Source organism: Cyprinodon tularosa, unplaced genomic scaffold, assembly GCF_016077235.1.
Source record: "Cyprinodon tularosa strain WSP-4 unplaced genomic scaffold, ASM1607723v1 ctg450, whole genome shotgun sequence".
Taxonomy (NCBI): domain Eukaryota; kingdom Metazoa; phylum Chordata; class Actinopteri; order Cyprinodontiformes; family Cyprinodontidae; genus Cyprinodon; species Cyprinodon tularosa.
In genome coordinates, this window is record NW_024039175.1 from 571,981 (window position 1) to 589,489 (window position 17,509).

The 17,509-nt window shown below is 39.9% G+C and overlaps 1 protein-coding gene across 14 annotated transcripts in view; it reads left to right on the top strand.

The window, feature by feature from the left end:
* The window catches only part of LOC119793394 (mitogen-activated protein kinase kinase kinase kinase 3-like), a 75,382-nt gene that overhangs the window by 33,388 nt on the left and 24,485 nt on the right, over nt 1–17,509 (top strand). For 9 of the 14 annotated variants that reach the window (XM_038300558.1, XM_038300559.1, XM_038300560.1 and 6 more), the window contains 4 exons: nt 101–163; nt 5,976–6,028; nt 6,380–6,418; nt 8,875–8,946. In XM_038300558.1, the coding sequence (XP_038156486.1) occupies nt 101–163; nt 5,976–6,028; nt 6,380–6,418; nt 8,875–8,946 (227 nt within the window). The remainder of the gene's footprint in view (nt 1–100; nt 164–5,975; nt 6,029–6,379; nt 6,419–8,874; nt 8,947–17,509) is intronic. The other 5 variants (XM_038300561.1, XM_038300572.1, XM_038300566.1 and 2 more) reach the window with 3 other exon arrangements.

Consider the following 17,509-nt stretch of genomic DNA (forward strand, 5'->3'; position numbering starts at 1 on the left):
TTCATCCTCTCTCTCACCCCCATGCCTCTTTTCCTTCCTGTTATATAAGTCCAAGTTAATGTATTAACTGAGGTCTCTCTCGCTCTGTCTTGCTGACCAGTGTGATTCTGAGCCCTATCTGGACTGTGTTGAGGAGCTCTACTATACCGCGAGATCTAATCTGGTAGTACTCCCTCTGTCTCTCCCATTATTCGTCATCGTCTATCTGTATATTAGCTGGCTCTTCCTTTTCTCCTCATAGTTTTTATCTATAATCTCCGTTTCCGCCTCTTTCGTCCGTTCCATGTTGTTCTCCATAATCTGTTATCAAAGGACAAGTCCTTGTCCTGCTTATGTTTGAGTTTCTTTGTTCTCCACGCTTTGCTCTTTCTTATTCTGTTCAGTCAGAATGCACTTTTTGCCACTGTTAGAAATGTTTTGACAGTACTTTGCAAAGCTATTCATGCCACTTAAAGTTTTCCACATTTTTATTCACATTACAATCAAAAACCTTTAATGTTTTTGTTGAGGTTTTGTGTGATATTTCCAAACAACCTGATAGGTTAGTAGAATCACCTTCTGTTTCCATCAGCTTGGCTGATCTAAAGACTGAAACCTTTTGCCTTTTTTCTCTAGATATTATCAATCGGATTTTTTCTGGGCATGCCTGACTATCCACTGCAGCCAGCGTTTTTTTCTGATAGAGATGGGCGGTTTAGGGTTATATAATTAGTGTTGTTATCTTTAGCATTTTCCCTGCAGGTTAAGAAGTTAGCTTTGCTACCATCTGATCTAAATAACTAAGCCCAACAAGCTTTTTTCCCCAACTGTCGTTGCCACTTTGTCAAAGGTACATATAGTAATTCTCCTATCGGCAGATTTTCCCTCCTGAGCCATGAATCTCTGAAGCTCATCCAGAGTAGACCTCTTGGTCTGATTAATGCTCCCCTCGCTCTTCCTTTAAGGAAAACGTAATTGTTAAATGATATTCAATGAGTCCTGTGACTTGTTCCCAGTGTGGGTTATAATTTTTACCCTTTTCTTGCTTTTAGGGTTTTCACAATACAAAATTCTAAAATGTGATATTGAAACAATTTTTGATACTATAGGAATAAAAAAAAAAAGCCAAGTAATTAAAGGTATAAAAATTTGTTTATTACCATTTAAAAACAGAATAATTTCTCTACAGAATCACAGATGCTAGTTAAATGAATGTGCAAAATAAATAATCAAAATTTGATGATATTTTAAGGTTGTTTCAGATGTTATTCTTTGATTGTGGAAATTATCAAGATATCTAAAATTAAGAATATGCAAAGTATGTAAACATTTTTTTTATTGATAACATGCCAAATTAGCATTGTATCCAGACGAATGTTTATACTTTTTAGGGTGCGAATACTTTTGTCAACCTTAATCGTTTTAAATTTCTCAACTTTTCACATTCAGCTGCTGTGATCATTGGTCTCCGTTATTCTGTTTACCGTATTTTCACGACCATAAGGCGCACCGGACTAAAAGGCGCAGTCTCAGTTATGTGTCCCATTTCTGTATTTAACACACACATAAGGCGCACCGGACTATAGGGCGCGTTTTTTATATACAGGTGCATGTCCTCTACTACCTTTAAATACCTCTACTGCGTATTTAAAAATACAGCGGGGGCAAAAATGAGTATGATTGTGCTTTATTCATGTATTTATTACAAAGTATTAATCAAACCTGGCAGCTGGCCGTGAGACAGACCAACATCGCAGATGACACAGCGCTGTGATCACTCCTAAATTAACTTAAAATCCTGAAACCTGCCGACAGAATATGTTCGCTTTTATTGCCGGTATCCTGGTGCCTGCAGTTTAAATTATTTAGATGAAAAACACCTGCCAGCAGCCGCGGTGATCGAAAGGATTTCTACTGTCGGTGCACCGCTGGTATGTGGGGGTCTGAGCGCCTCCGACAGAAATAGATAATCTGGATGAACTGACTGCAATTATTACGTTTTCAGGTGGACTTTCTCACTTAAAAACATATTAAAACTACTTTATTCCCACTGATCACAGCAAATATAGCTGCAAGATTTAGATTATTTAGATGAAAAAACACCTGCCAGCCGCCGCGGTGAAGAGGAGGAGACGCGGAGGAGTATGATTGTGCTTTATTCATGTATTTATTACAAAGTATTAATCAAACCCATCAAAGTCATCATCCTCTGTTTCTGAATAAAACAGCTGCGCTAAATCAGACATGACAGTTTCCCCTTCTGCGCTGTCAGTCAATTTCCGTGCAGCGCAGCTCCTCAGAAATAATGCCGGCTTTTGCAAAAGCTTGAACAACAGAGCCAGCAGACACGTTATTCCAAGCATCTACAATCCATCCGCAAACGGTGGCGTAATCTGCCCGGCGCTGCCTTCCCATTATCCTGAAACCGTGGTCTCCGTCTGTCATCCATCACTCCCACGCCGCTCGCAGCCTTACTTTGAACGGGCGCTTCACACCGATGTTGGGCGGTTGAAGTTCCTTTGTCAGACCTCCCGGGATAACAGCGAGCACAGCGTTCATTGATTCACCTTTTTTTTCACATCGGCTGTGAGATGGGCACGCAGCGATGGTGATGCGTGGAAAAAAGCACCTGGTCTCCTCACATACACCTGCCTCAGCCACGCTTTCATCATCTCCTCTTTCATCAGAGCGCTGTGTCTGTCTAGCTGTCAGCTCCCAGATCAGCTTCTCTGATTGGTTGATGCGGCGCGTCCAGCAGCAAAACTTAAAATTTTCCATCTGGAGCAGCAGCAGCGCGTTGGCGGTGCGTCAGATGCTTAAACGATCCCGACGTGCTGCACCTGCAGCTCAAAACGCGCTGCAGGACCTTTTGCTGCACCTATACGCGCGTCAACCATTGACTTTGCATGTAAACTCGCTGCTTCTGCTGCACTTGCTGGGTCCGGTTCACACCGATGTCGAGCGGTTGAACAGCGAGCACAGCGTTAATTTGTTTCCCCATGTTTTTCACATCAGCTGTGAGATGGGCACGCATGGAGTTACATATTAACAGCGATTGTGAGGGGTGGAAAAAAAAACACCTGGTCTCCTTACATTCAGCCACTCTTTCATCATCTCCTCAATGAGGTGGTCTCAAAAGTCGCAGTTACAACACACATAGGGCGCACCGCACCATAGGGCGCACTGCACATTTTGAGGGGGAAAAAAAGACGTTTAAGTGCGCCTTATAGTCGTGAAAATACGGTAACTAATGCACCCCAGGGGACCTTTACAGAACAGATCCATTTATATTGATTAGCAAAGGAGGCTGAGCATCACTGCTTGATTTTCGTCTAAAGAAAGTTTAAAAATCGCCTTTCATGTTTTGTTTCCTCCTTTATGTTGGTCTGTGGCACAGAATCCCGAAAAATGTTGGAATTGATTTAGGTTTTTGGTTGCAGTGTGAGAAAAATGAGGAAAAGGCTTTGTGCCTTCTCACCATGACGGTTCATCCATCTGTGTTTCTCTCTTCTCCTCCTTCTGGCTGTCTTTGCTTCACTAACTGGTGCTTTAGGTGTTACTGTCAAATGGTTGCTGTTATTTTGGTTCTGTTGTCATGCTGTGTATAAAAAGTACATAAAAAAAAAACATACAATTGTACAGAGGAAGGTTTGAGGTCAAATTCAAATGGTTAGCTGGAACTGTGGAAATAACTGGTAGCACCCTTATACGGTACTTTAGCTGAAACCATGTGTGTTTGTTGTGTTGAACTGTTTTTTTTCTTCACTAAATCTGATCTGTTTCTTTACAGTCTTTTATTTTTTGTGTCCTAACCTGACATTTGTTTTCTAACAGTCTGCTGTAGTTGACTACAACCACCCAAACTGTATTCTTCTATTTTCTTTATGTCATGTCCTTTCCTGTTGCATGCCTGTTTCTCTCTCTCTTCGACTCGTTTGTGTGACACAATAACGCTGTTTGTGGCTTTACATAACAGATTTAAAGCCTGGCTTTTTATTTATGTTCAATGCACAGCAGTCGATGAAGGGGATTTAAAAATAAATCCTTTGACTGATGTTTACCAGCTTCCTGATGCTTCAACTGTCAGTTACTTTTTGTTATCTAGTACAGAACACATCACTTCTTCTAAGCTTAAAATTTTTTTATTATAATTAAAATAGGTCCATAGTTATGTTATGCCAAAAAAATAAAAAAAGGAAAACCATTTAATTGTGATAAAATACGGTTATATACTCCTAGCGTTCATCCTGATGGTGTTTAGCACCGGGCAAAGTGATGCGCTGTAACACACCTTCAATGTTATTTTGAATATCCACAGAGAGCTTTATTTTCTAACAAACTGAGCTAAAACAAAGCTTGAAACACCAAAAGGACAATAATACTTTCAGAAAAACTCAGTATGAAACCAGATTGAACTACTGGCATTTAGAGTTAAAGCATCCCATTACCTGACTTAGCATATTTAAAGTACTTTAAAATAGTCTTATATTTTAGTAAAGCACTTATCAGGTATCATCCATGTTGTATAAAAATCCTATATAAAGTTTTAGGAGCCTTTCTTATTTTTTACTAAAAAAACTAAAAATGTTTTTACTTCAGCTTGTGGTATTCAGTAAATAGCCCTTAATATATGCAGAACGTCGATGGTGAAACTTTTTATGGCATGATATAAGGGCCATACTAATTAACTGATTTTTTTATTTATTTACAATAATTCAATCAATAACCAGATGGCGAAAGGATCCTTTAAGATTTTTTTTATAGAATTAAACCAGTTGAAAACAAAAACGTATCCACTTGTGGAGTCCTGAATAGAGCATATTGATAGACAAAAAAGTGGGGGGTTTTATCTTAAATGGAAAATATTTTTGGTATAATTACTGTTCTAAATGGGTTGCTCTATCAGCTAAAGGCATGTTTTAGAGTCTCTATAATCCATTTAACAATTAATAGATTACTAAATTAGTTGACGATTATTTAAATAATCGATTAATCCGATTAATTGTTTCAGCCTTAGTCATAATATAACAATACGTCATAATTTTAGGCCAGATTAACTGCTTAGTTGTCATGCGGACCCCAGTGTCCTCATGGAACATGTTTCTGACTTCTAAGCATCATAGTTCTACTTTTTAATAGCCACAAACCGATTAGCAGTTGACCCAATTGGACTGCTCATTGAGAGAATTAAAGTGAATTAAATTAACCTTTACAAAGACAACAAAGCTTTTGCATCTTCTTAAAAGGGTTCAAGAACAGCATCTAATTTGGGTAACCCTTTCTTTCTTTTTTTTTAAATTAGGCATGATTTTATATTATCGGACTGATGGTTAAAAGGTTTATTACCAGAGTAAATAAGTATTTTAATAAGAAGAAAGAGCAATCTTCCCTGTGTTTGCTTCAGCTGCTGTTTAGTTGAGCTAATGTTAGTCCTTGAAAACTCTATCAAACTTTTTTCTCATGAAATCAACTTTATTTTTGTAATATTAATGTTATTTCCACATCATGCCACAGTATTACAGCTTTATTCTCAGAATTATTATTTTGACCTTTATTCTCGTAATAAAAAAAAGAATGTAACGCCTTAATACTCAATTATTTAGCATTTGTCCTTTTGTTAAGTGCATCATCGAAATGTTTTTTAGCAATTCACAATCTATTTTACTTTATTATAAACTGCTGTAGTCCATATTTAGAAATTAAAAAATGAATCTCTACAGCTTAAATTGGTCCCTTTTTTTTATGATTTTAGTATTATTTATTAGTTGGGATTTATTTGTTTTTTATTGGAAGGATAAGAAAATAAATCCCAAATGTTTAGGCTTAGTTTCTCAAAAATCTGAGGCTTCAAACCTTCCATATCCAAGCTGTTTGTCCTCCAGGAGGCCTAGAAGAAGCAGCGCTGTTACCGCTGCTTTTACAAGTTTTTCTGTTGTTTTGTTTTTCATAAGGAAACAAGCAATATGTAGTAAAGAAGTATGATTTCTTTCTTTTAGGACTTGCATTTGGAGTATGGCCATGATTCACCAAGTCTGCTTGGAGGAAACAAGTAAGAAATTATTTTTGTTCTCTAGCTTTTTTGTTTTTAACCTTTCTATACATTATTTAGTCTTTCATCCATAGACTAGTCAAAACATTAAGATTAGGGAGTCTGGATTATTCCTTAGCTTAATCTACACCCTTGACCTTTTTACTTCTAAGGTTCATGGATTTAAAGATCTCCGTCCCACTCATATTGGTAAAGAGGAGAAGTTTCTGATTAAGAGAATAAAAGTTGGTCTTGGTGTCTCGCTATAAAGACAGGCTGCTGTATTTTAGACTAGCTGCAGGCAGATCTGGAACACACAGATCTATTATCGCACTCTTAACTCTTTGTGATTTCTATCTGTGTGTCAAACAGGAGTCTTCTGAAGTCTGTCGAGGAGGAGCTTCAGCAGAGGTAAGTCAGCTCCGGTCAAACCGAACTGTGTTTTAACTGCATCCAATCATCAGCCAATCATTTAACAGCAGCACTAATTATGCCAATAACAGGCGACTAATGCTGTCATAGTAGTGACTTCAGGCTGTCACAGCTTTCACCTTCTAGGTTCTTCTTTCCCGTTTTTTTCCCTCTTTGGCTTGCTTTCTGCTTCGAATTGAAAACGCTGAGCTTCTTAGGAGCTTCTTGCAGAGAGCATGGCTCACACACACACACACACACACCCACACCCCACACACTCATTCAGATACATACATTGAGAAAAACATTTAAACAAAAAACTGACTTAATTCAGCCAAACAATACAGGCAAATCCCTGCAGAAATTCCAATTTGCCTACGATATATGATGATTATTGATGTCTATGTGTTTGTCGACCGTCTGAGAGGTCGTCCTGTTAAAAGTAAGATCCAGGTTTCTAGTTGATGCTTGGTTTTTGTCTGTTTTCTTTCCTTTTGGGACCTGCAGGAGAAAACGGTGCTTCTGGCAGCCTTTAAAATATTTACATGTTTACGGCATCTTTGAAAAAAATCTGTTTTTCTTGTTTGGAGCTTGATAATTCCATCATTTTGTCTCACTTTATTGTATTATGCTTCAGGTTAATCCTTATATGTAGGGATATTTAGGCTTTTGTAGCCTTTATTAGGGAAAATCGGCCTATAAAAATATATATTTGTACTATTTAAACAGTAGGAAAGCATTACATAAAAACAAAACTAGCATCTTTATAAAGATGCAGTTCAAGTAGAAGTCATTCATTATCTATATAATAAATCTGGAAAGAGTTGTTACATTCCTAGGAGAGAACAGTCAGCTAGCAGGAAGTTTGGCCACATGTCCTATCTAACAGTGGAGAAGACATTTAGACCGTTTCCCAACATGTTTTCCTTCTAAATGAAGCTTTATTCTTTTGGACATCAGCGGATATTAAGCAATGAAAGAAATCAAAAGATTATGTTTACATGTACATCTGTACTGGGCAGGAATCCAGCTGAGAGACATTTCAGGAACTCAAAAAACAACTGTTTTATTATTTAGCTTCTTGCATTTTTCTGTTTGCAGGAAAAATATTTCAGAAATCAGATAACCTGAATTCTGACTAAAATCCTATTTCTGTGTGACCCGATTAGAATTAGGCTATTTTATTATTATTCTTCCCAAATTCATGTACAGTAAGGCTCAGAGCAGGTTAGAAAGTTTAGTAATCAACATTTTAGGACTTTAAAAATGGTTGTGACAAACAGTAGTTAGAATTGTATTTTATTGATAAGAATTCCTGTACTGTCAGATGTAAATAAAGTTGTTGGCACCTCTTTAAATATTTGTCCAAAATAAGAATCTTAAACAATAATTATATTTTATTGCTTTAACATTACGTCATTAAAATCTGTTTGCTTTTATTTATTTTTTTCAAGTATTTCTGTTCACCTGAGAAAATAAAATTTGCAGTTGTTATAATTGTCAATACTCTTCGAAATCATTCTTGAATACATTCAATTAAATAATTGCTTTTATCTTGCAACCATTAGACGCTAATGTGATACCAGTCAGTTGTTTGGGGAGAATATAATATATAATATAATATAAACTTCCCAGAGCGTTTAACTGGATTCATCTTGTTTGGTCAGATAAAACTGAGCTTGAGCTTTTCGGCAATAAACGCTGCAGGTGAGATTGGCCCAAAAAATACAACAAATTTGCAGAAATGCATGCATCAAAATGCCGCCATGGTAGAGACACGATAGAAGATCTGTGATGCTGTGGGTCTGTTTCTCTTTTAAAAGCCTCTTGGAACCTGTGTGTAGAATCAGGTGAATTTTAAGGTACAAGAACATTTAAGATGAAGATCTGCCATTAATTTTCCATCATTAGTTCCTGCAGCAGAAAAAGTGATTTAAAACATGTTTGCAAATTTCCTCAGAAGTTTTTTTTTTAATTATTATTGTTTTAACGAAACACCACATAAGTTTCATTTATCTCCAGATTGTTTTTATTCATCTTTAGCAGATGTGCCAACAAATTTATCTGCATGTGAGGAGGCAGGTTATCTAAATGATCCAATAAGAGGAAATAAGAGTTCTGTTAATGACGGACCAGGTAACAAGAAGTAGATTGTAGCTTGTGAAGAAGTGTCAGGATTTTATTTAACCTGAAGGGTTTCTGTGTTGTTTTTGTTGGACTTTGACGCTTCAGTCCTTTTAGTCTTTGAATGTAAGAGATAGTTTATGAACCGAGCTTTACTCAGCTCTCCCTCCCCTCCCTTTGCCTTGATCCCGTTTCCTCCCTCTCCCCCTGTTGTCATCTCCCATCCCTATTTGCTTGCCCCCCCCATTACTCTCTTCCCACCGTGACAAAAATCTACCCCTCCTTCTTCCTCCCCTCCAATCGTCCCCTCCTGTCTTCCCCTCCTCTCCCAGGGGCCATGTTGCACACTTAGGGGATGATGAGGATGATGATGGTGCAGATGATGATGATGAAACTCAGACTCAGTAAGTTCCCTCTCAGTCTCAGAAACTGGAAGCCTTCTTCTGCTCGTCTCCACATCTTTTGATGCTCAGCCTCTCTGTTAACAAAGGCGATTAAGATGTGAGACGGCAGCAAGGAGGAAGGCTTCTCGTCCTTTTCCACAGTTTCATCCACACGTCTCTATGCAGCACAAACCACCATCATGCCGCCACTGTTTGTGTGTGTTTTTCATGCTGCTTCTGCTGCCCGATGTGAAGTTTTAAAGCTACCGATACTTACTGTAAAGCTTCAGTTTCACAGAGAGACCCATAAACCAGATTATTAGGGCAAGGCTAGAGAATGTTCTTTTTTTTTTGTTTTAAATAAAGTCAGAACATTACGAGAAGGAATTCGTAACATTAAGAGGATGAATTCGTAACATTAAGAGGATGAAGTCGTAACATTACGAGAATGAAGTCGTAACATTTAGAGAATGAAGTCGTAACATTAAGAGAATGAAGTCGTAACGTTACTAGAATGAAGTCGTAACGTTACTAGAATGAAGTCGTAACATCACAAGAATGAAGTCGTAACGTTACTAGAATGAGGTCGTAACGTTACTAGAATGAAGTCGTAACATCACAAGAATTGTAGTGGCAACTTCGGAGCCACCACTTCAGAGTGGATATAGATCAGATCCAACGCGCGTCTTCGAAAAATAGAGGCATTTATTTGTCTTTCACTAACGTACAAAAAAAAAACGCTCCCGCATCACGCGGTTGAAAAACTGTTTGTCCCTTCCACTCTACCTGAGCGGCAGGTGACAACACCTATTAATCAAATCAGCTCAACGTCACGCCCACAGACAGGAAGAGAGCATATAAACAAATCAGAATGAAAACAGACATATTTCCAACTAATGATTCAAAACTAAATCAGGAGAATTAGAATGCCAAAAAGTTCATAATAAATTCAGAAAACAAAAAACAAAAAAAAACAACAAAAGAGATGCAAAACGGCTCCAACATTCCGGCCCCTAATTGATCATACTATGGCAATTAAACACATACATTCACAAGGAGCCGCGCATTTCAAAAGAGCATTCAAATAAAGTCTTTCACATTTCATCCTTTTTTTTCTTTTTTTCACATTAAGTCCCTTTATGTATTCATAAATCATTCATAAATAAATCATTCATAAATAAAAAGTAGTCCTTTCAAAAGAAAATCAAAGGATTTCCAAAAAATTCAAGAATTAAGTTCATTTAGTCCATAAGACAACATACAGTCAACGCCATAGTCAGAGTGTTTTTAGTCATATTTTCAGATATTCAAGACGGTTCAATTTTTTTCGCATATCGGGCCATTCACTCAATCAATACCTTTACATAGTACATAGAAAACATGAAAGCTTAATTCAATAAACTTTTCTATGGTCAGTAAAGTGTATGAGTGTACTGGTCAATAAGGAACGGTCAGTCAGGCCATGTCTCTGAGGAGGCAAAGCTTTGTGATTGGCCTTTCTAGAACACCAGTCTGAGTCTTGACTTTGACACGACGTACAAATCCTTTTGCGTCAGGGAAAGTTTCTATTACACGTCCCATCGGCCAGGAATTTCGGGGTGATGTGTCATCAATGATGAGGACAATGTCATCAGATTTTAGATTTCTTTTTACTTCGTTCCATCTTTGTCTCTCCTGCATCAGTGAGAGGTATTCACGTGTCCATCTCTTCCAGAAGAGATCTGAGAGGAACTGAACCTGCTTCCATCTTCTCCTAGCGTAGCAGTCCTGCTTGTTAAAGAGCCCCGGTGGAAGGATGGGCTTTGCTTTAAGCAGTAGTAGATGGTTCGGAGTAAGAGGTTCAGGATCTGTCGGATCTTCAGATGTTACTGTTATTGGACGTGCATTGAGAATAGCCTCCACTTCACAGAGGGTGGTTTGAAGACATTCGTCGTCCAAGGTCTGTTCTTTGATCACGGAGTAGAGTGCTTTCTTGATGATCCGTATGAGGCGCTCCCACACACCTCCGTGATGAGAGCCGTAAGGTGGGTTGAATGTCCATTTAATTCCTTCTGTACGCATCTGATTCTGTATTTTACTATGGTCCAGCTGAGCCAGAGCTTCCCTCAGTTCCCGCTCTGTTCCCACGAAATTGGTTCCATTGTCAGACAGAATCTCTTTTACTTGGCCTCGTCTGCAGACAAATCTGCGGATGACTGAAATACAGGAATCTGTATTGAGGGAGTAGGCCATCTCTAAATGTACAGCTCTGCTGGCAAGACATGTAAACAGAGCGCCGTACCTCTTCACTCGACTACGGCCCCTCTTAACTTCTATGGGCCCAAAGTAGTCCAAGCCCGTGTGGGTAAAGGGGGGCAGATCTGGGGTTACTCGCACCAAAGGCAAGTCCGCCATCTTCTGCGTCATAGCCGCTCCATGCCATCGTTTGCAGAGTGTGCAGTCACGGGTTATTCTCCTTGCTGCCGAATTGGCTTTTGGGATCCAGTATTTTGTTCTTAGTTTCGAGAGCATTTGATTCTTTCCACAGTGTCCTACTAATTTGTGAGTGTGGCGCAACAGTAATGTTGACAGGTGGCTGTCATTAGGCAAGATTGCCGGGTGCTTGATCTCTTCAGGCATAGCCAGTCTGCTCAGCCTGCCACCAACTCTCAGAATTCCATTCTGAAGAACAGGATCTAACTTGTAGAGTCGACTGCTTCTCTTCACAGCTTGGCCCTTCTGTAAAGCATATACTTCCTCTCCAAAAGAGTGCTGTTGAATGAAAGACGTAAGAGCCTCCTCAGCAGCGCTGAGATCTTTTACTGACAACTGTCGGTCTGCAGGATCTGGTTTTATTGACAGATTTAATGTGACACTTGTCTTCCTCTTTTGGATCAGATGCTTCTTGAACTTCAGTAGCAAGGCTGCAGATCTGAGGAGTTTGTTCCATTCTGAGAAGTACTCTATGAAACGAATTAGAGGACTCTCATAGGCTGCTGTGGCAAGAGTCACGGCAGCTTGCTTTACCTCTGGGTCACTGATAGACAACTCTAGAGGGTCCATGATGAGCTTCGGCCAGGCTACTTCGGATTCAAACAGAAAGTCTGGGGCTTCTATCCAACTTGTGCCTTTTAGAAAGGTCTCTGCCCACATTCCTCTGGATGCTTTGTCCGCTGGATTAAGATCAGTTCCAATGTGACGCCATTGTGACTTCTGTGTCAGGTCTCTGATGACCGTTACTCTGTTAGCCACAAAGGTCTTGAATCTCTGTGTGTCACTTATGATGTATTTGAGAACAGATGTGCTATCAGTCCAAAACACAGAGTCTATCATCTCAAACTCCAGTTCATTCGTCAGCATTCGATCTATCCGAGCAGCTAGAACTGCTGATGTCAGCTCCAGTCTGGGAATAGTCACTACCTTTAAAGGAGCCACTCTTGCTTTCCCCATCACAAAGGCAATGTGAGGAGGTCCACATCTGCTGGTCAGTCGCAGGTAACTTACTGTCCCATAGCCACTCTCACTAGCATCGCAAAAATGGTGCAGTTGAGCGCTTGTGACTTCAAAACCAGCTGGTTTGTAGCATCTTCCAATTCTGAAGCTGGAAATCATCTGAAGTTCTTTCAGCCACTCCTTCCATTTAAATGCAAGAGCTGTTGGGATTTCTTCGTCCCATCCGCAATTCATCTTGCATAACTCTTGGAGGATCTTTTTTCCAGACAGCATAACTGGTGATAAGAATCCCAGGGGATCGTAAACTGAATTAAGCACAGACAGAATTCCTCTTCTATTATGTGGTTGTTCTTTCAGAGTGATATTAAAGAAGAATGTGTCAGATTCGATGTCCCATCGCATGCCAAGGGCACGTTCCGCTGGAAGTTTGTCTCTCTCCAAGTCAATGTTCTTAATGTCTTTGGCCCGTTCCTCTGAAGGTAGTGAGGCTAGGACAGCACGGCTGTTACTAGTCCATTTGGTAAGCTTAAATCCACCTGTGGCGCATACTGCCGTCAGGTCATGGACCAAAGTGATGGCTTTGCTTGCATCTGGAACTGATTTAAGACAATCATCCACATAAAAGTTGTGTCTGATGGTGGCAAGAACGGAAGTGTCTGCTTTATTCTTATTATCCTCAGCTGTCTGTCGGAGTGCAAAGTTTGCGCAGCTTGGGGAGGAAACTGCTCCGAACAAATGCACGACCATTCTGAATTCTCTGAGTGGTTGGTTAGTGTTACCATCTGGCCACCATAAGAATCTCAGAAAGTCCACATCATTTTCAGGAATTCTGACTTGGTGGAACATTCCCTCTATGTCCCCCATCACTGCCACTGATTCCTGTCGGAAACGAAGGAGTACACCCAATAAGGTGTTCGTAAGGTCTGGGCCTTGCAGTAACTCGGAGTTCAAAGACGTACCTTGAAATGAAGATGTACAGTCGAAGACCACACGGATAGATTTTTTCTGTTTGTGATAGACCCCGTGGTGTGGGATGTACCAAAGTCTTCCATCCATCCGGAGGAGCTGTTCTTCAGGTACCATTTCTGCAAACCCTTTATTGAAAACATCATTCATGAAGTTGACGTAATCATTTTTAAATGACTGGTCTTTCTCTAGTCTTCTGTTGAGACCTAGAGCTCTTTGTTCAGCCATTTTCCTATTGTTCGGCAGATGAAGGTCATCTCTGCGGAACGGCAGTCGTAATTCATAGTGACCTTCTTTCTTTGTGATGGATTCATTCATTATTTTAAGAAATCTTTTATCTTCAACAGAGTGTTCTGCTTTCTCTTGGTGTGCCAATTCTGAGAAATCTTGATTGTATTGTCGGACCAAGAGTTCTTCCAGACGAGCCACTGATATTCTGTTGGATGTTATCTGTGGTCGGCCATGTTGGTCTAAGGGTGGGCTAGTACCCAGAGGTCCATTCACTATCCAACCCAGGTGTGTTAGGACAGCGTACGGCCCCTTGTCTTGGCTGTTAATGACCTTCAGCGGTTCTAAGGCTTTGGGAACATTCACTCCAATCAGCAGACTAACGTCGGCACTGATGGACTTCAACTGGACTGCTTGAAGGTAAGGCCATTGTTTGAGCTCTTCCTCACGTGTGATGTTCCCTCCATTAACAGGTATGGCAGGTTGTGTAAATACCTCCGGAAGCTCTATGAAGTCATCACCATCTAGGCTGCATACTTGGATTCCACTCACCTTGTAGGTCTGCACAGGCTTTTCTTGACCCATGGTTCGAAGTAAGATGTCCGTTTTCCTTCCTCTTATGGACAGTTGCTCCATGAGCGTCTCTGTACAGAAGGTTGCGGAACTTCCTGAATCCAGAAAGGCATACGTTTCAACAACATGAGTTCCCTTTGCTGTTTTTACCTTTACAGGCACGATAGGCAGTTTGTGGTCGATGGTACCGGCCCCTGTTTGGACTGTTGATGCCATGCCCAGGATGATTGAGTCTGTGCCACTGCTGGCATCTTTCTTGGCCACTGAAGAGACAGTCACATTTCCTACAGCGCCATCTGGAGGACTGTTTACTATGTGCAAGATGGTGGGGTGCTTCTTACCACATGAGCGGCATATCAAACGGTTCTTACATGATTTACTTAAATGGCCTTTAATCAAACACGCAAAGCAGAAACCATTTTTCTTCAGAAAATCAACTTTCTGTTGGTGAAGGATCTTTGTTATTTTCTGACATGTTTCCAAAGCATGATTTCCTTTACAGTAGGTGCATGGTCTAAGAAATGCATCATTCATATCGGCTGTAGGGCCTTTAATCCCATTTTCCATTTTTACAGGATACGTTCTGTTAGGGTCGGCAACACAAACGACTGGGGATACTGTGGTAGCAAAACTTTTCTTTGCACCAGATTTTACATGTGGCAGATCTGCTACCACCCGTCTTGGTTGGCTGATTTTAGTGACGTCTTGAATGTCACCAAACACAGGGTCTTGCAATATTTTTACCTGTTTTTCGATGAACTTAACAAGATCACAGAATTTGGGTCTCTGCTGTGTTTGCTCCATAATGTCACATACAACAGATCTCCATCTTTCTCTGAGCTTGTACGGAAGTTTTGACACTATTAATTTCATGTTTGATGGTAAATCAAGTTCTGACATATACTGAAAGGATTGAGCAGCATTCTTGCAACTTCTTAAATACAGTCCATAACTATGCAGTGCTTTAGCATCATCTGGTTTAATTGTAGCCCAGGTCAAGGCCTTATTCATATAAGCTGATGCGATTTTAAACTCATTTCCAAAATGATGTTTCAGCAAACGCTTTGCTTCAATAAAACCAGCTGTAGCATCCAGATGTAAACAGCTTCTGACAAGTTCTTTTGGTTGGCCCGCTGTAAACTGTTCAAGGAAATACAGTCGGTCCTCATTACTGTCCGTCTTGTTCTCTATATTGTGTCTGAATGCCTGCATAAAGAGCTGGAACTCTAAAGGGTCACCACTGAAAACAGGAACTTCTTTTTTAGGGAGTGATGTTTGAGATACAACTGAAACAAGCAGATTTGTCAAGTCTGACTGTCTTTGTATTGAAATATCTGAATGTTCAGACGGGTCCCTTCCAGGAGTGGATTCCTTTCTTGTTTGTACATCTGTCATGGTGACCTTAGATGAATTCGGTTTCATTTTTTGTTTTGCGGGTGCTGCTGCTGCTGTTACCAGTGGTTCAGACATTTGATGTTCACGCAGGGTTTTCTGTAATGGGGTTTTAGGTACTGCTCCTAGTTCAACGAAGTGAGGGGGAGACAGGATAGACTCAATTCTGCTGCTTTCACTGGATTTAACTTCAACAGTTTTGGTCTTGTGACTTTGCAAATATCCTTCTAGATATGCATTCATATCATCCTCTGTTTCATATTGTGGTTTTGTTTCTTGGCTTGGATCAAGTTCCTCTAACACCTTTAATTTACTGTGTGAAATAGCAAGATCTTCTTGTAATTGAAGTGTTTCCATTTTTGCTTGTAACTTCACCTTTTCCAGTTCTATTTCGTGCTTCTCCTTTAAAACTTTAGCTTTAGCCAATAAACCAGCTTTGTCAACTGCTATCTGAACCCGAATAGATGAAACTGTGGAGGATATTTTGGAAGTCTTTGATGCAGTCTTAGATACCCTGGACGCACTGTCAGTCACATCAACTAGAGTCTGTGGATCTATATTTTGTTGTTTCAACCATTCATCAACATTAACAAGGAATTCATTATATCTAGCCATTCTAGGTTCATACCAATCAAGATTTTCACTCTCTCTCACATCATCAGACAACAGAGCTTGAGTAGACTCATGACAGAACTTAAAATCATTCAATATTGTGTGGAACGCAGCCACTTCCCGTTTCACATCCTCAACATCAACATTCTCATACATTAGAGCTTTGATCTCATTCATTTTGCGAGTGCATTGTCCAAGTTTACCACGTCGGGTTGCGCTGAGCGCTTTGAAAGACAGCTCGCTTTTATAGCCTTGCTCTTCCAAGCTTCTGGCCTCATTCTGGCCTTCTTCATCAGACATGATCTCAGTTTATTTTAAGTCTTTCGTTTAAATTCGTTTCGTGTCTTTCCAAAAACAACGTCAGTATTCAACAGTTCAGTTCCGTTTATTACGCGCATTCATTTAGTTTCATTTGCGCGCATCCAAGCGCTTAAACTTCTTTTTTATTGCAGGCCCGTCTGTTTCCTTTTAGTCAGCGGTTCAAATAACGTCCACAAACAGTCTATTTAATCGTATTAACATCGTCAAGCGACATTAAAAGTGTCCGCTTCCAATAATCATTCAGTTCAGCAACAGTCACGTTAGATGAGCGAATGCGCTGTTAACGTTATTGTCCATCCAAACTATTCCAGTCTCTCGAAATGTTTGCTCACCTGGGTCGAAGAACAATAAGCCACCAGGTTACTCACACAACAGCTGAGACGATGATTGCCAGGTAACGTTAATTCCACACACGTCTTGAAGTAATCCACAATTGGAAACGTTAATCCACAATCAGGCAATATCCGACACTTCGGGACAGTTTTTCAACTTAATGTAGTGGCAACTTCGGAGCCACCACTTCAGAGTGGATATAGATCAGATCCAACGCGCGTCTTCGAAAAATAGAGGCATTTATTTGTCTTTCACTAACGTACAAAAAAAAACGCTCCCGCATCACGCGGTTGAAAAACTGTTTGTCCCTTCCACTCTACCTGAGCGGCAGGTGACAACACCTATTAATCAAATCAGCTCAACGTCACGCCCACAGACAGGAAGAGAGCATATAAACAAATCAGAATGAAAACAGACATATTTCCAACTAATGATTCAAAACTAAATCAGGAGAATTAGAATGCCAAAAAGTTCATAATAAATTCAGAAAACAAAAAACAAAAAAAAACAACAAAAGAGATGCAAAACGGCTCCAACAAGAATGAAGTCGTAACATTAAGAGAATGAAGTCGTAACATTAAGAGAATGAAGTCGTAACATTAAGAGAATGAAGTCGTAACGTTACTAGAATGAAGTCGTAACGTTACTAGAATGAAGTCGTAACATCACAAGAATGAAGTCGTAACGTTACTAGAATGAAGTCGTAACGTTACTAGAATGAAGTCGT